The sequence below is a fragment of the Toxotes jaculatrix genome, chromosome 11, assembly GCF_017976425.1.
Source record: "Toxotes jaculatrix isolate fToxJac2 chromosome 11, fToxJac2.pri, whole genome shotgun sequence".
NCBI lineage: Eukaryota > Metazoa > Chordata > Actinopteri > Toxotidae > Toxotes > Toxotes jaculatrix.
This window is the reverse complement of record NC_054404.1, coordinates 13,578,995-13,597,449: the sequence shown is the minus strand read 5'-3', so window position 1 is coordinate 13,597,449 and position 18,455 is coordinate 13,578,995. Positions and strand designations below refer to the sequence as shown.

At 39.6% G+C, this 18,455-nt stretch overlaps 2 protein-coding genes across 2 annotated transcripts; one reads left to right on the top strand and one right to left on the bottom strand.

Moving 5' to 3' along the window:
* Positions 1 to 1,589: 1,589 nt before the first annotated feature.
* Positions 1,590 to 5,338, bottom strand: plaua (plasminogen activator, urokinase a). Its single transcript, XM_041049060.1, has 11 exons — positions 5,182 to 5,338; positions 4,398 to 4,502; positions 4,258 to 4,303; positions 4,023 to 4,164; positions 3,857 to 3,939; positions 3,732 to 3,764; positions 3,445 to 3,625; positions 3,147 to 3,292; positions 2,910 to 3,050; positions 2,673 to 2,818; positions 1,590 to 2,107 (listed from the first exon to the last, which is right to left on the bottom strand). Exons 2-11 carry the CDS (start codon positions 4,446 to 4,448, stop codon positions 1,913 to 1,915), a joined length of 1,164 nt encoding a protein of 387 aa, XP_040904994.1. The 5' UTR covers positions 4,449 to 4,502; positions 5,182 to 5,338; the 3' UTR covers positions 1,590 to 1,912.
* A 3,695-nt stretch (positions 5,339 to 9,033) lies between these two features.
* LOC121189178 (inhibitor of nuclear factor kappa-B kinase subunit alpha-like) lies at positions 9,034 to 16,243 on the top strand. The gene is made up of 22 exons (XM_041049058.1): positions 9,034 to 9,294; positions 10,077 to 10,222; positions 10,322 to 10,416; positions 10,525 to 10,642; positions 10,726 to 10,795; positions 10,888 to 10,976; positions 11,086 to 11,175; positions 11,257 to 11,381; positions 11,505 to 11,612; positions 11,705 to 11,840; positions 11,968 to 12,168; positions 12,498 to 12,600; positions 12,805 to 12,928; positions 13,004 to 13,155; positions 13,257 to 13,318; positions 13,411 to 13,520; positions 13,624 to 13,673; positions 13,846 to 13,954; positions 14,084 to 14,231; positions 14,374 to 14,423; positions 14,759 to 14,858; positions 15,133 to 16,243. The coding sequence occupies exons 2-22, from the start codon at positions 10,118 to 10,120 to the stop codon at positions 15,190 to 15,192; spliced, it is 2,205 nt and encodes a 734-aa protein (XP_040904992.1). The 5' UTR covers positions 9,034 to 9,294; positions 10,077 to 10,117; the 3' UTR covers positions 15,193 to 16,243.
* Positions 16,244 to 18,455: the final 2,212 nt, after the last annotated feature.

Sequence of the window (18,455 nt, the reverse complement as noted above, 5' to 3'; positions counted from 1 at the left end):
GGATATTAGACAGATAGGTGTGAGTCAGTGGACAACCGAACATATAAACACTCACTGCTTCACAGTGAGACTGTCCTCTGAATCATAAGCTCTCTGACATGATGTGACGCTCAGCTTTCTCCAGTCTGTGGCAGAACCATGTTTAGTAGAACTACTTTCAGTTGTACAGTGCTGCATACAGATGAACTATTGTTTCTTACTGAGTCCTACAGTAGATGTTTTTTTTCTCTTAAAAGCGAATAGAAGCCAATACAGCTTAGAATAGTACTTTGTATTCAGCTGATGCTGGGACAGAGGTTGAATCCTAAAGGCTTTGGGGTTAAAGGCTTTGGGTTTATCACCCTTTCCTCTTGAGCCAACATGAGGCTGACACTCATGTTTTCGATAACACTGATTTATTGCCATTACATTTGGTTCACACATTCATGTTCCCCTCAGGATGGACTCCAGACTCCTTTCATCTACAGCAACATCATAGGGTGAAGTTGTCCAATACTTTGGTTCATGGCTAACTACCTGCAAAACTTTCCCATGAGCCTCAGCTGCACTTTGTCTTAAGTGCTACCTAGGAAATGTTCACGTTAACATGCTAAACGAAATTAATGTTTTTTGTGTAAAAACCAGACCGATTCATAATCCTGAGCACAGAGACTGGTGTTTCTTTATGACCTGAACACTCTCTCTGACTCTATCTCTCATTTCAAATCAGAGGAGGAAATATTTTGACAATGCAGGATGGAGAAAAGAGATGTAGAGCACTTTATTCTGTCCACTGTGGTGACCTTTTACCTTCTTGGCACTAAAGAAATGAGATAAAGTGGTAAAATTCCTGAGGTTTGACTCCACATCCATTTTTTTTTGTTTGAAGAGGAGCTTCTCTCTGTAGGTTTTAGGCAGTAGAGAGAATTATGTACAGTACTTGCTGTGTCTATAAAATGTAAACTAAGCCTGAAAGTCAAGTCAGGCAATAAAAAAATAGTATCATTTACAGCTCAAATCACTGGCCATCTAACTCAACTGCCATGTGTGTTTTGTTTGTTTGTTTCATGGTAAACCACAGTATGGGAAGATAAATCCACTGAATTCCATTTCACAGACGTGTAGTGGAACAATTCAAGCACACAACAGTGCCCTCCAGTGTTTACTTTAAGGACATGCTCACCAAAGGACATCCTGTGTAAATTTAACTGAACACTGAAACCAGACTCAGTTGAATTTCACAATTTCTGCAGTAATGACATTAGTTATTCCATTGGGGCTGATGGGACTATTTCACATGTTCAAAATTGCATGCAAATATTACAAGAGCTTGAAACATGAGTTTCTCTCTTTAGTGTCACATGCAAATGTCTTTCTAGAAGACAGAGTCCATATTTCACTTGTTAAGCACACACTTATATCCTCACTGCTGCTTCTGACTCAACATATCAACACAAGAAAAGAGAGCCAGCAAGTGGGTGTCCACAATTTGTATGTGTTGGTGAGTGTATTCAAAAGAGAGACAGAAGCATTTTGGGATTTAGGAATTGATGAACACGATGGACATGTAATACAAATACTTTATTTATTGTTAAAAAAAAAAACATTGCTCAACAGCAGGGCCAGCCTTCTACAAGAGGATATACTGAAAAAATTAAATTAGATAAATACATTTTCCAATAACGTATCTTAAAACTCCATAGTCTTTGTATAAAAAGTTCATGTATCATAAAATATAATATATCATCATAAAATATGTTTAAAAAATCCACTGTTACCCTAAAATTTCACTATGCAAAACAATTTTCAATGCACATTAATAGCAAAGCCAAATCTGCAACACCTGCACATGCTTGCATGCACATGTCCTACAAAAGTGCTGCCAGTTTTTATTTTAAGAAAAATGCAATGCAGGTAATTTTCTGCTACAGTTTCATTTTCCGGGATACATGACTCCATCTGTGTACTTGGAAAGACCTGTCTTCTCTGCCATCCAGTCGTTGTAGTTGGTGACTTGTGTGTAAACTCCTGGTTTGTTTTTCTTGGCACAGTCTTCACCCCAGCTCACCACCCCGAATATAAACATCCGGTCTGACATTTCACACACCAACGGACCCCCAGAGTCACCCTGTTAGGAGAGGGCACAACAGATAACCACAGCTTGAAGAAAGGTTCCAAACACATGGGTTTCAAGGGTTCGTGCAGATACTAACTGTCAATAAAAAAGGAGCTCCTCAGGGTGGAGTGACCAACTCTTAAAATCTATTCTGGTGTATAATAAAGTAATAACAATCTGTTAAATATTTTGTTCTTAACATTAATAATGACTTCAATTTTTAAAAATGTCCAAATGAAAAAACGTGCTAAGGAGGAAATTTCTGTTTTGGCTCACAAAAGGAACATAAACATACACAAATATAAAGAGTGAAAGCTAAGAACATAAAGGTATCATCAATCTAACATAAGGGTATGCCACACTTAGAGGAAGAAATACTTCTCACATTTGGTGCTGCCAAAGGTCAATGCGAGTTTCAAACACATGCATATGAGACCACAACTTTCCTCGATTTTTTTAATGCACTTCTGTTTTTGTGTGCATATTTAAACCAAAACTGAAGACCTTGTGCAAACAAGAAGCCTTCCTTTTTCCCAGTGCACACATGCACACATATTCATACAGTTTCTTTACTCACCTCGCAGGCATCAGTGCTCCAGCTAGGGCTCCCAGCACAGATCATATTCTCGGTGATGCGATGTTCAGGGTACAATTCAGTGCATTCAGCCTGGGAGATCAGTCTCACCTGGGTCTGTTTCAAACGCTGTGAGTAACGCCATGCCCCTGCAGACAACGCAGTGTCAGGTCACTGAATCAGTGAAGCGGCTGAGAGATCAGTCATGACTCTAAAGCTTAGAGACAATGCAGTATTTACCGTAACTCTCCTTCCCAAATCCAGCAATGCTGCACTGGAATCCTGCAGGAAGCTGAGTGTGAACTGGAGGAAGACACACTGTCCGTGTAGATGGTGACTTCACGGCACATCCTCCATTGTGGCTTTTGATCTTCAGCAGTGCTGAAATGTAAAGACAGACACATTTTGAGTCCTGCCCATACAGCTCTTTCTTTTTCTCACTTATCTACACACATACACAGTGATGCTTGTGCTCACCTATGTCATTGTTCAAGTTGGAATCATTATAATTTTCGTGGATGATCAGTTTTTCCACAGTGAAGCTCTGTTCTCTGTCAGCATCTGTTTCATTGATGGCAGACTTCCCCAGGTAGACAGACAGAAGAGAGATATCGATCCTGTTGCTGAACAAAAAAGTACAAGTGGTTCATACACACACGCATAGGTGTGCAAACACATTACATACATGTATGAGTCATAACTATTTTAGCATGATGATTGCAGTGGAGGAAGTGTGACACTGTGCTGTGTTTCTTGCATGTTCGCTTTTTCTCACCCATCAGGGAAGCAGTGTGCAGCTGTAAGAACCCAGCAAGGTGCAATGAGAGAGCCACCACAAAGGAATCTGCGTTTTTTAAGAAAGAGAGCAGCCACCCACGGCTGCGACTCTATGGTTGTGAAAGAGCCACCCACAATTTTATGCATCCTCCGCTCGAACCTCTCACCGCATGTCAGCTCTGTAGGGACACACAGGACAAGTCAGAGACTGCTGAGGACCCCAACAGGGGATCACAAGACAGGTTTGAGAAAAAGAAATGAAATGTATTTCAACAACACAGGCACCTGTATCAGCTGGTGATATTTTTGGCGTATCACCTGTATGTCAGAAGAAAACAAATATCATTAGAAAATTTCAATTCAAACATTCTATAATTCAATGATTTTTAAATTCCCAGCCTCAGTCTTACATTTGGGAACGTTGCAAAATTCTCTCACAGCTCTCCTTTTTCTTTGGATGTAGCACCAAGGCATCAAGCTCTGATCAGGATTCCTAGTGTTTAAGTACAATAATATTAAACATGTGACACCTCTCTCTAATATATCTAGATCCCAAATTGGGTGACTTCATTATACCTGCAGTAATTGTGATTGTGAGTAATTCCCTCCGAATTTCCCCAAGGGTGTGTCAGCAAGCCCCATCTGAGACATCTGTTACCGTATGCCGACTTGGAAACATATCCCCTGTAACTGCTCCCATCCCCGGACTGACACATCTCTGAACATCAAAATGCAAAGAGAGAAGAGAACGTTGAATGCGCATGGGTGACAAATAAATGAATATTAAGTCTCACTCAGTCAGTAGTCTTACCTCCTTTAATGTCCCGATTCTTTAGTGACCACCTTCGGGAAAAAGCCTGGGAGGAACACAGACAAATTCAGTCCCACAGATGACTAAATGCTTGGGTATGACTATTAAGACTTAACCTACTTCCTCTTATTGTTTCTCACCATGCTCACGCTGAATGCTGCAAGGACGGCAAGGACGATGAACCCGTTCATCTTTACTTCTTGTTTCGCTTCTCCTTACTGGGGATATTTCTGTCTGCGAATGGACTGAAAAAAGAAATGGAACATAACAACACTGGATGTGTAGATTTAAAGCTCTTCTTCCCTTATATGGAGTTTATCTTTAAGCACATGACAAGACAGAAAAAAGTGTGAATAATAAAGAGACATGTGGTTCCTTTGTCTGGATTTAAATGCTCCTATCTTCAGTTCACACAGTGTCACATCTCTGTTGATTGCATGTATGTATTTATTGCAGGGGGGTAAAAGGAAAATGGGGGTTTTAATGTGAAAGCAGCAGATAGAGCATACTCACAGTGTACACCCTGTACTGTAAACATAATCTTTATCTGTACAGTGAGTGCAATATCAATTTGGATTTGTTGATTACTGTGTAGTATGTGCACACCATTATATCAGATTAGTTTTGTAACGCAAACTTCAAACACTGAATTTCTAGATATTTCACAGACAAGGTATCAGCTTGATAATGAGAGAGGAAAATGGCTCTTTGGTTAATGCTTTACAGTCCAGACACAGTTTCTGTCAATGAACACTTTCATGTCCACTATATTAACTTTTTCTTTTTAGTTGAATAAGTTTTTTGCATTAAACTTTTGATCTCAGATTTCAACCATTATTGTTATTCATAAAATAAACTAAACCAACTACATATATTTTGTTGATTGTCACAGTCTAGAAAGCTTCAGTCAGAGATCCTTTTTACCTTTTCTGTCCAAACTTAGAATCCTGGTGAAGCTCTTGGTTGTGTTTTCCAGCAGAAGTGATTGTTGTCTCCTCTCTGTATGCTCTGCAAGTCCACCTGTCTTGTGGAAGGACTCAGATTCAGGCTGTTAGCTCATCTGTGGTTGTAATGCTGATCCTCCCAGCTTTCCCTCCCATTTAAAACCCTTAGGAAGGGCTTTGTGAGAGTGGGAGGGGTTTATAAGAACATATGAAAGCATCACTGACATCCAATTGTTGATCAGTAAATTCTTGACCAAACAAACTGTCATGTCCGATGACACATTTGCACAGACCATCCCCCCACCTCAACTTCCTCCTACCCCTCAAGCAAGATATGTCTAAAACTGGTAACGTGCAATGAAATGAGCTGCAGCTGCGGGTGCAGAGGAGCACATCTCACGCTAGAATGATAGGTTTGAGAGTGATAAATTAATGATTAACAAAACTGAATTTAAAACATTATTTTCCCCAAAGACCACAAAGTAATAGAAAAAAAGGCTGAATAAGTTGAAAACTGCAATAAGAAGTCTCTAATGAGTACAAATAGTACTTTTTAATCTAGACACAACAGAATCCTTTAATGTACAGTGCATCCAGCTGACATTTATGGGCTTGAATGAAACACAGTCGCAGTCAAATTACATCAAACTGGCATTTAATACATTTAAAATTTCCCCCAAGAAGCTGTGAAATTAGATAAAACATTTCAGTATACAGTGATTTTACAACATTTATTTGGACTGAATTGGGACCTGATCTGGCTTCATCATTGTAGCAAAGGAAGCTTTTCTTGATGGCTTTATGTTCTGGTCTCAACCAAAGCAGCCTGAACAGCAAAACACTATTTGTAACTAATCCAAAATACAGCTGCAGGACTTTTAACAAGTCTGCTTTGAAATCTCTTCCGGAAACCTACTTTTTAAAATTGATTTTATTAGATTATCTTTTATTTACGCACCTTTGTGTACTGCTTTATGTATTAATTAACACCAGTTAGAAGCAGGTATTCCTGAAGCTTGAACAAATGACTGTCAAGATTAAACAATTGGATGATAGAGCAGCTGTTTTTCAGAACAGCATTCTTTAGAAATCTCATAGTAATATACAACACAACTTCCCCTACATCAAAAGATATTGTGATTAATTTTACAAGGGAGATTTTTAGTCCAGAAATACAGGCGTAAGAGCTATTGACATTACCTCATCAATTGCTCTTACGCCTGTGTTACTCATATTTCCTCCTCTTTGACAGTGACAATAGCCAGACATGACACCTTTGTGGACCAGAAGTCTTTGAGGAATAAGATGAATACGTGCAACATGCATGATGCCAAGTCAGGAAGCATGACACAACTGAACAGCACACAATAATTAATTCATTCATAGACTCCAGTAGCATCCTCTACTCTAAGTCCCAGATAGGTGTTTTACCAAATGAAGAACTACGTATTACATATTTACACACACACAAGTTACCAAATGCAGGGAAATCTAGGATATTTGTGGCTGAAACCATGTGCAACCTAGAGTCTTTTATTTTGTCATTTGACTGAAGTGTTCTGTCTCCCCCAGTCCAGTCTACATGCCAGTCACCCTCCATATACTGTCTTGTCTGTCTTAAAAATCTCTTCCTTCTTTCTTTTTCTTCTTCTTTGTTTTTTTTTTTTTTAATTGTTTAATCTTGACAGTCTCCAAACATGCATACTGTGCAGTTTAGTTCACCTGTAGTGGTGAGAGGTAATGATAACATAGTATAAGGGGCCCACAGCTGGAAAGTACCTATGATACAGGCTCTAATCTGTGAACAGATGATATGCTCTGTTTTAAACAGAGTCTCATAGAAGTAAAGCTTAAAACCATAATAAAAGTGTGACAACTGTCACCAAATGTGAACACTCATTTATAGCTGTCGCTTCGACAAAAATTAAGTTTTAAAAAAAAGCAACATCTGAGTTGAATGTATTTGTGTATTACTGTGGTTTTAATGTGTGCTGTGTAATTCAGTTGTAACATTAGGGTCCCACCATGGACTGTGACATGTAGGAGCTTTTATATTTTAATAGACTGTGAGATTTTGCAAGAGAAGTGCACTGACATCAAAACAGAGACTTGAGGAAGGAGAAAATGATTCATATCTTGATTTGAACCTAATCTGTTATAAATTATAATAGATTTCACAGAACAACCCACTATCTTGGTTAAAGTGTGGTTTCTGTACTATCTTCCATCAGAGTGCACTTTTGCACTCAACAAGACAAGTTCATTTGTTTTATTTTTGTAATTCTGACTTAAAGAACATGAAGCCATGTGCAAAATGTTTCATGTCAAACCCTACCAGCCATTTTCACAGTTTATCACTCGAGGAGCTGTGTAGAAAAGTGCTGAGAATGTTTGTGGTGTTTTCACACCCCAGACTCTTCACTCACAGTCTTGCACTACCTTAAAAGACTGTAGTGATGGGAATTTAAGATCACGTGTTTTCAGCTTCTTCATTCAGTCATGAGATACCTGTCAGTTTCTCCTTTCTGAGGAAGCGTAGATGTTTCTTTAAAAAAAAAAAATAGAAAATTGTGAGGCCAAACAATTTCGAGAAGCAACTATTAGGGCTGGTGTTTCACACTACAAGTAATTGTAACCTATAGTTACTCTCACACTGAACATATGTATTAAAATGACTCTCAAGAGGTGTCTTTGCTTTCAGCTGCCCTCTCAGATGTACCTTTATCTCTTAATGGGCCTCAATTATGTACAGAAAACAAATGTGTATGCAACTTTTTAATTAGATAACTTTTGTCACTTTTGTAAGAAATCTGAAATCTGTCTGGCTTTACAAACACAACAAAAGTACAGACAGTTGCAGTGGCTCTCATTGCATCATCTTTTAGCCACTACACCATTGTCACATTTCCTGATTTATTGCAAATTTTGCCATGGTCCACTGTGACATCATCTTTTGTTTAATAGATTGAGAAATCATGAGCTCTCCCTGATAAGTCAAATCTATATTACTTAAATCCATCTATTATGTTATATATAAAATTATGTTATTATATAATTTAAAAGATATTTTTTGTTATTCCTGTAATTTAAGGTCTCTTTTTTATTCTCAGTGAAAGAGAATCATATATCTAGGTCCCAAATTGGTGACTTATGTGTGTATGTATTATGTATATATATATATGTATATGTATATATATGTATATATACTTATGTGTGTGTGTGTGTGTGTGTGTGTGTGTGTGTGTGTGTGTGTGTGTGTGTGTGTGTGTGTGTGTGTGTGTGTAAGAATTATGATTTGTGAACTCTTGATTCTTCTGTGTGTTTTTGATTGTGGATCATTTTCTTTGTATTTTGCTAAATCATATTTTACATGTATGGCTTTCTTGCAAGTGGCCTCTTGGCCCTTCCTGTCACATTCATTTTATTCTATTAAATGGTTTTATGCTGCTAGATTATATTTGTACAATGTGCAATAAAATAAAATGTACTTAAGTACAGTACTTGAGTAGATGTACTCAGGGGCTTTCCACGACTGAGAACCAGACTCATGACAGAAGATGTGCACATGGCACCATCTAGTGAACAAATTAAATGAAAGTTTTGGCAAGATTCGTTCTTAAGGGCAAAAAAACAAACCAAACCAAAAGAAAAAAGGAGAACGTTTTATTTAACGCTCTTGTTAATATTAAATCCCTAAAGTGCAGATTCTATTAGCTGGTGTGGTAGCGGGTTGGTGGGAAATCCCCCCACAGAGGGACTAGTCCTGCAGAGAGCCCTACGAGTCCCGTCCGCGGCTGTGAACACAAACGCGCATGCGCAGAAACAACGTCTGTCTCAGTTTAATAACAGTACTTTCACTTTACGCAGATTTTGAGCAGTCCGTTGCTTTCCAGCCGAAACTACAACAAAAACGCAACATAAACTTTAACTTTTAAGCCGTGTTTCAGAGATTGTGAAGGGTGAGGGTATAACTGCGCCGGCTCAACCTTGCTGCTTAAACATTAAACAAGATAACGAACCGAAAACAACACGTTTAGCTAACTCTGGAGCAACAATGTTCTGACATCTAGAGCTAATTATCATCTGCCGACAGGTGAGTTGATAATGTTTGTGGAGTGACATGTTGTTTTTAGTAGACCTTTTGTTTTGTCTTTGAGTTATTTGACTCCACTGGGGCCTGTACTACGAAGCAAGTTCAGTATATCCAGAACAGTTTTGTTTTTTGCCTTCACTGAGCCTAACGTTGGGCGTCATGGATAACATGTATTACGGAGCCGGTTATTAGCGTGCTCAGTTAACTCTGGGTAAAGTCGGCCTGGCTACGAGCGCCTTCGTGTGAAAGAGGCGGAGTTGTTAACTTCAAGCATCATCGTCAGAACCATGAATGAAGTATTTAATATGATATGAGAAGAAACGGTGATACCTTCAGGTACATTCGGTTATAGCGATATCCAAAACCAGCATTCCAGCAAAGACAGTAAACCAGTAAACAACATGATCCCATGTGTAGGAAAGAAAAGCTAGATTTTTTTTTTTACATTTGATAAGATCAGGCTAAGGATATACTGTAAATAAGTACACGAATAATTATTAAGTTTCTTAGTAGTGACAAATTATTACAAATATGTGAAGCAGGCAAAAAAATGTGAGCCTGCTAAAGCACAGAGACGAGAAATAGTTCATGTCTGATGAGGTCAATCTGACTGAAATGTTAATTTATAATAATGGGAAAATATTATCTAAAATATCACTTTATTGTACACTCCTTTGTCCCTGTCCAGATCCTGAAGGGATGATGGCTCAGTTTTTCCAGTGATCAGGCTGTGTGTAATAATTTATTGTTTTGGCTCTTTTTTGCACTGACGGCCTTTGCAGGCTACCACTGTTGCCCAGTGGCTCCAGAAGACCCTCACTCTATGGAGCGGACTGCACTCAGACAGAGCCAGCTCTGTGGCTCCTGGGAGATGAAGGAGAGACTTGGGATGGGAGGCTTTGGACACGTCTACCTGTACCAGCACCTTGTAAGTCCTGTTATTCGCATGTACACCAAGGAGAGCATAAGCTCCAGACCCAGATCTGTCTTTGGCTAGGTTTTATTTGATTGTCTGTGTTTGGTGCAGGAGCTGGGAGAGAAGATCGCTGTGAAACTTTGTCGCCTTGAGCTAAACTCCAAGAACAAAGACCGCTGGAGCAGAGAGATCCAGATCATGAAGAAGTGAGCGTAAATCATCTGCTTGTGTTCACAAAGTAGCCCATGAACAAAATTCACTGTACATTTTCTTACTGTCAAATTGCAACTCATTTGGTTCTCCTTGTGTTTTAGGCTCAATCATGTGAACGTCGTTCAGGCCAGAGAAGTACCAGAGGAGTTGAGCTCCATTGCTTTAAATGACCTGCCTCTGTTGGCCATGGAGTACTGCTCAAAAGGAGACCTACGCAAGGTAACTGGTAAATTATAAAAACCTCAAAAGGTTTCTTGTCTTTTTAAACAGTGCACTATTAACCTCTGCACCTCTTCATTTAGGTGTTGAATAAACCAGAAAACTGCTGTGGACTAAAAGAGAGTGAAGTCCTGTCATTGCTTAGTGACATTGGTAATGTTTTCCTCAACTTTTACTTTGATAGAAATTCAGTTATCATGTTTTTAATGCAGAATGTTCATGAAATACATTTTTTACAAACACAGGTGCAGGTGTTCAGTATCTCCATGAGAACAAGATCATCCACAGAGACCTAAAGCCAGAGAACATAGTTCTGCAGGAAATTGATGGGAAGGTGAACTAATTTCTTTTTATACATTCATGCAGCTTGTGTAATCTGCACTGTCATATATTATGTGGTTTTCTGTGTCTCATTCTCATTATGAAACTATGTTTTTCTCCAGCTTGTCCATAAAATCATAGACCTGGGTTATGCAAAAGACCTAGATCAGGGCAGCCTCTGTACATCCTTTGTTGGAACTCTCCAGTATCTGGTATGTATTGCAATAGTAGTGCATTTCTCTGCAAACATTTCAACAACCAAGCCTTTATAAATGTATCTGTATTTTTGTCAGGCTCCAGAGTTGTTTGAGAGTAAACCCTACACTGTAACTGTGGACTACTGGAGCTTTGGGACAGTGATCTTTGAATGCACTTGTGGATTTCGCCCCTTTTTACACCACATGCAGCCTGTACAGTGGTGAGTCAGCGCACATTCTCTGTTTTTTGTGTGTGTGTGTTTGAAGCAGTTTGTGGATTTAGTTTTCAGTGTGTTGACTCTATTTTCAGTTCTCTCTGGTTGCATGCTTGCCTGGTTTTGTAGGACAAGTAAGGTCAAGAACAAAGGTCCCAAGGACATCATGGCAGTAGAGGACATGAATGGAGAGGTCCGATTCTCCACGCATCTCCCATATCCCAACAATCTCAGCAGGTAGAGACAAAAAGAAATGTCTTTGTACTGGCCAGCTCTTCTCACTCTGACCTCCATCTAACCTTTGTGTGTGGGTGTGTGTGTGTTAAAAGGCCACTGCTGGAGCCAGTTGAATCACTTCTACAGATGTTGTTATTGTGGGACCCTGCAATGCGCGGGGGAGGGCTGGATCCTGACAGTAACAAGCCATACTGCTACACCATTCTACAGAATATTCTCAACATGAAGGTCAATACTGTGAACCTCGCCTGTATTTAGACTCATTATAACCACATTTTATGGACTGCTTTGATGTTTTCCAATACACCAGAGGACAGCACAGCAAAATTCTCATTCTGCACATTTATTCCTACAGGTGATTCATGTGTTGGACATGACGTCAGCCCAGCTGCATTCCTTGGTTTTGGGACCTGAGGAGAGCTTACACTCCCTGCAGCTTCGTCTCGAGACACACACTCAGACACACATCTCCCCTCTGAGTCAAGAGCTGTTACTGGAGACGGGAATCTCCCTCGACCCACGCAGACCGCCCGCACACTGTCTGCCAGATGGATTGGTACGAGACGCACACGTCAACAAAAATATCTAATGTCTTTCGGGCCCAGCAACAAGTACACAGGCATCAGTGGATAACAGGACCTACTGTGTTTTTTATCTCCATATTTTAAAAATATTGTTTTTAGTTTGTTATAACTGACAATTTTCATTAATACAATAAATATATTAAGATTGTCTGCTTCCAGCCTTCCTGGCTCCTTTGGAAGAAAATTGGCAAATCTAAACCTCAGCATAGAATTTCTACTGGAGTTTTTATTTTTACAAATAAGTGAACTTCCTACAGCATATACTACAATATCCACAATGATATTTGTCCTCTGCTTTCAGCGAGGCTGGGACAGCTCCATAGTCTTCCTATTCGACAAGAGCCTGACCAAGTACACCGGACCACTGACTGCCAGACCTCTGCCGGACAGTGTCAACTTCATTGGTGAGAGTTAGACCTGTGCGCTGTATCTTCATTCTCTGTCTGATCTCTGGAGGTCCTTGAAAGTTATTAGTGCAAGGTTGAGAAAAGTTCAACTAAACAAGCAAGACCTCTGTTGATGTTTTTAAGTTATAACACATTCCTTGAATTTGGTGTCCATGTTAAGATGGGAGTCATGTGTCTGTTGTGAACTATATGTTGTCTCAGTCAGGGAGACCAAGACACAACTCCCACTATCTGCACTGAGAAAGGTGTGGGGAGAAGCAGTCAGCTACATCTGCGGACTGAAAGAGGACTACATTCGCCTGTACCAGGGACAGAAGGCTGCCATGTAAGTGCATAAACACACACATATGCCTATACTCAGACTCTGAAACATCCTTATCTTGTGTTTGTGTCTGTGCAGGCTGAGTCTACTGCGCTACAACACCAACCTAACGCGGTACAAGAACCTGCTCTTCTCCCAGTCACAGCAGCTCAGAGCCAAACTGGCTTTCTTTAAGACCAGTATCCAGCACGACCTTGAGCAATACGCCAAGCAGAGGCACACTGGCATCTGTGAGTTGATGTTAACCTGCTGCTCTGATATGTAGTCTTATTTAAAAACTTATTATTGAAACCTCAGGTGAACTATCTGCTGTTGTTGTGTTCATCTGAAGCTTCAGAAAAAATGTTGAAGACATGGCAGGAAAATGAAGAGAAGGCTGATGGGTTTACAAAGGTAGGACCATAGTTAGTTTCATAGTAATTCTAGATAAATTTACTGTTAGTTATTTAACAGCAGTACATGCTAAGGGGTGTTTTCTGCCGTAGGTTGCAGATGTGGGGTATCTGGATGAAGAAATAGTGGCTCTACATTCTGAGATTGTGGAGTTGCAGAGGAGTCCATTTGCGAGGAGACAAGGGGATGTAATGGAACAGCTGTCAGTATCTCTGTGATATTTACACTATAATAACTATAATAATAATAATAATAATAATAATAATAACTGTGATGGGCACAAGTTAACTCTGTCTTTTTTGCAGTGAGGAAAAGGCTATTGAACTGTACAAGCAGCTGAAGGCAAAATGCAAAAGTTAGTACAAATCATTGTAATCTCAATCTCAATGTCAATATCTCAATCTCTGGGGTCCCAGAGAGGCACAAATTCAGTGACACAGAAATAGAGCATGGCTGTGAATTGAAATAGCATGGTGATATTTCGAATGTGTTTACATGGGTGGTCATAGGAGTATTTGTCTGTACAGGTCCTGACCCTCCCCATGGCTACAGTGACAGCTCAGACATGGTGAAGACCATACTCCAAACAGTTCAGAACCAGGACAGAGTGCTCAAAGACTTGTACACTCACATGAGGTAATTTTTGCACATTTAGCCCAAACAGATGCACACAAATTTGTTGTGTGTTCATCAAAATTGAGGAGTCATTTTACAGTTCCCTGTGTGTCATTTGTGGTTTTCCCCCTTCTCTCTTGTTTTCTGTAGCACAATTCTGGTGTGTAAGCAGCGCATTGTTGACTTGTTCCCTAAGTTGGAGAGGGCGGTGGAGAACATAAAAACTGCAGAGGCAGCAGTGATGCAGATGCAAATGAAGCGACAGAAAGAGTTCTGGTATCTCCTCAAGATTGCCTGTGTGAGTATATGACAAATGGCACGACAGAAAATATTCAGTTCAGCAATCAGTCATGTTTTAGGAGCTGGAAGTTCTACAATACAGTATTAAATGTATAAGTCATATAATATTGTAGCTAACAGTGTGTGTGATTGTGTTTTAGGCCCAGAGCAATTCTCAATCACAGCCACTTATGCAACAGTCGACTGACAGGTAAGATCTGTACAAGTCACGATTCCCTGCCTTAAGTTTCAGAGTTCAGTAAGTATTACAGTTATATTTGAATGACACTGGTAAAAGGAACAGCCTCGCTAAAACATCATGCAGCTGTTTCTCTGTCATTAGCTTATCTTCAATTTAGAAGTTAAATCTACTTTGTGCAGAACTAGTTTTATGATCTCCTAAAACCAGCTGCTTGATTTTGTAAAAACAGCCAGAAGGGGTCGCCCTATTCACTTTAAAGCCCAGCATCTTGTAGGAAAATGACTCGTACTGGATTATTTAACTTGAAGACATATAATCAGTTCAGAGTCTCTTGTCTCTTTCAGTGAAACTGTTCATCAGTTACTGGATGAGAATCAGCGTTATCTAAGTCAGCTAACTTCTCTGCTAGAAGATGCCACCAAGGAGATGGAGCACAGTGTCATGGTATGGTATACAAGATTCAAGAGTCTTTATTGTCATTATGCGAAAATAACGAAATTTTGCAGAGATTCCCGGCTTTAAGGCACACATATAAATAACACAAATACTTCTTATAAGTGTACATTTGCAGTCAGTGTTTACTAGATCATGCTGGTTCATTTGTTTGAGCTTCAGGTTCAAGTTTAAAATGGTAGATGGAGAATGGTATGTATTAAGTAGTACAGTATTAATGATCTGATAGTGGTAAAATGGCTTCATCTGTCCATTCTCTCTCCAGGATCAGGACTGGAGCTGGACTCAGTACAGAGCAGTGAAAGCCCAACCTCAGAAGCTCTAGAAACTGACAAAAGACGGTGTTACGAATAAAAAAGAAAATACTGTAAACAGTTGTGTTATCAGAGTTACACTATCTAAACGTTTGATTCCATATTGTGTCATTTACATATATGTAATGATGTGAGACAGGAATGTGTAAAGCAGTGCAATGCGGTAAGCTATTCATGTTTTAACTTAAATTTATATTATTGAATTTTAAAAACTGTATGGAGCTGTCACCAAAACATATTTATTTTACTGGTAGTATTGGTTAGAGGAAAACACTGCTGCTAACAAATTATGAATAATGAAATGTGAGTAAATTTCTGAAATGTCTGGCACATATACCATGTTTTGTCTTTCTTCAAGAAGTTAAAATGGATTTTCATAAAGGTTTTACAGTGTTAAACTGTTGAAGAAAGTAAGTGGGCCGCAGTGGACCAGACAAAGGTCTGTGCACATTCAGGAAATTGCTTGTTTATAAGACCCTGGGTTCAAAATTCTCTTGGGAGCTGCTGAAATCCAAACAGCAAGGATGCAGTACAGAGAAACATACGTAAATTAATATGAAAAATAAAAAATAGGCTCAAAAACACTGTCTTAGAAAGAATGAAGGAGGCTTAAAGGCAGTAAATGAAGGAACTCTCACTCACTTTGTGAGTTCAGTAGTAACTTATGGTTGTTTAAATTATTCATTAAAGCAATACTTATCGTCATATGTGGAACATTTCTTTGTCTCTATGAAAAATTAGCATAGTATGCGAGTGTCAGTCAGCCTGAAAGTAAAAATGTACAAAGTATTTATTTAATAGCTCACTATATATTTTGTTGTAAGCCGATAGTTCTGTTACTCATTGCATTGAGCTTTCTTTCTACTGTCTCACATAGATTCTTAAAAGGTCTAATATAAACTGTTTTTAGCACTACTTGCATTACCACATTTGAACTGAATATGTTAGATAATAGATAACATACTGTTTACTATAAACCTAACCTTAACATGTGCCATTAAATATTTCTGTAACATTTACTGTAATTTATTTGTATTTGATTTTTCAATAAAAAAATACAAAAATGTAAAGAAATATATAATAAATACTTACATTCACATAGGTATGACTATTATCCATAGACTGTTTAAGACATGGACGTAGCACTCGTGACGTCACCCATTGGTTTCGGGCAGTCGGTTTTGTGACCAAACCATGGGCATTTGAACTGCGCCATCTTGGATTTTAGTGGGAGTGTACTTTCCATATTTGGCGAAGAGGAGGTTACTCTACGGGTCAGCCGGGGTCAGTCGACCGAGAACCCGGCCACTTAGCTCGGAGCAAGCTCGAGCTAGCCTAAGGCTAATCAGCTAATCAGCTAGGCTAACAAGCTAAGCGGCAGCTACACGCAGCTACATCCACCACACGACAGTCCCCGAGTCCGACCCGACTAGCTCGACCCCGTACGATACGGAGCATACAACAGAGATCATAATGTTGCTGCTGTGTTTTAAACATGACTGTTTCAGATAGAGAGGTTTTAGATGGAGCTGCAGGGTTTGGTGGATTTGTGGGGGGAAATTTATTTCTAGCCTATTATTTAACTGTGAAACAATCATTATTTCACATTGATAAAATATATTAAAAAGTTAAAAACATTATTATTAGTATTATTGGTATTGTTATTATCATTAACTATAAAAATAATGATGATAATAATATATTAAAATGTTTAATATTTAATATTTACCGGCTTTCACAGCTGCCTCCCACCCACTATCCACTTACAGTTACAGCAGCACACAAACAACAGCAGCCGCTTACTGACGGAGCTGCTCTGTCCATGCAATGTCGGACTTTCTAAACAGAAAAATGAGACAAAATAAAATTGTAGCCTACTATTCCCGCAATAAACAGACTCTGAGAGCACGGAACACACCGCAGCAGCGTTCCTAACATTATCCGCTCCAGTCCTCTATCTATCTGTACCAGAAATCGTCATAAGCCAGCGGCAAAATATGCCGGTACATGCTAATAAGTGCAAACATCCAGGTAAAATAGTGAGAAATTTACTTACCGAAAAAACTGCAACACAGACTCCTTCGACGGTCGGTTAGTACAGTCCACACTACAACAAGCCATACTGTCACAAAAACCTGTCCGAACATTGGCAAACAAACACGGACACTGCAGCCCCTGTCAACCGTTGGAGGCAGCCGGAGGCCTCTGGATGTAGCCGCCTAGCCCAGCCGATGCTTTAGCAAAGAGCTAACTGCCTGTGCCTGTCTATGGGCTGTCACTCAACGTAACCACGCCCTAATTTATTAAGCCTAAATAACACTAAAACGGGGACAGCCGAGGAACTGCAGCTTTTTGAACGCGGAAGTGATCCTCACTACTGAAACCTACAACTCCCCCCTTGCTATTATCCCTACGTGATACAATAATTTTCCTAAAAACTGAACGCAAGACAAACAAAATGTATTTCCTTTCATCGTGCGTTTAAGTCAAAACATTAGTTTCATAAATAGATATCGCAGTAAATGATAATTTGAACTATCAGTGAGAACCGTGTATTTTTGAGACACATTCGCAAATAGAAAAGTATAGTTTTTGTCTTTGAAAGAGAATGACTGAGGTAGAGAGAAACACATAAAGCCTGTGATTGGATGATTCTGGCCAATAGAAATATGGGTAATTAACATTTTTGCCGCTAAACATCACGGGAAACTACTAAATAATCGCTTTACGTAAAATAATTTGCCTAGTTGACCACTTTAGCGCGTTCTTCTCTGTTTAAACAAACCAAGCGAACTATGTATGCCGGGGGAAACATTTTGGTACGCGACACCCTGATGGTAGACGCTTGTTTTCTACACAGCTTTATAAGTGCACTGTCTACTTTTCCTGTTTCGGATGTGAGGGCGATCTGGCTGCGACATCTGTCACCCCATTGATCGCTAGGGTTGATTCGGCTGATCTGGCTGGCTAGGCGGGTGTCCCCTTCCTCCCTCACCGCTCCATGTGTGTCCCTCCCGAAGCTCCGCGCTCGGTGGAAGAGGACGAGGTCCCCCCGGCGGACGACCATCCATCGGTATACCAGTAGCTGCGCTCCCCTGCTAGAACCTCCAAACAAGCTCAAGGCCCATTTGTAGGAGAAACGTAGGGAAGTCAAGCTCCAAGCTTCAGGCACATCCAAATGCGGCGCTGCACGTGGCAGTCTGCCTTACTTTTTGATTGTTTTTTTTTATTTGTAAGTTTATTAGTATTGTTATTACTAATTAGTACGACACAG

Excerpts from the sequence above, each read along its gene's own strand:
- LOC121189178 (XM_041049058.1), top strand. The coding sequence starts at position 10,118 with ATGGAGCGGACTGCACTCAGACAGAGCCAGCTCTGTGGCTCCTGGGAG. Across the intron at positions 10,643-10,725 it reads CAAAAGGAGACCTACGCAAG|GTGTTGAATAAACCAGAAAA; the intron begins GTAACTGGTAAA and ends CTCTTCATTTAG. Across the intron at positions 13,674-13,845 it reads GCTGAAGGCAAAATGCAAAA|GTCCTGACCCTCCCCATGGC; the intron begins GTTAGTACAAAT and ends TTGTCTGTACAG.
- plaua (XM_041049060.1), bottom strand. The coding sequence starts at position 4,448 with ATGAACGGGTTCATCGTCCTTGCCGTCCTTGCAGCATTCAGCGTGAGC. Across the intron at positions 2,819-2,909 it reads ATTTGGGAAGGAGAGTTACG|GGGCATGGCGTTACTCACAG; the intron begins GTAAATACTGCA and ends CGTTGTCTGCAG. Across the intron at positions 2,108-2,672 it reads GGAGCACTGATGCCTGCGAG|GGTGACTCTGGGGGTCCGTT; the intron begins GTGAGTAAAGAA and ends CTCTCCTAACAG.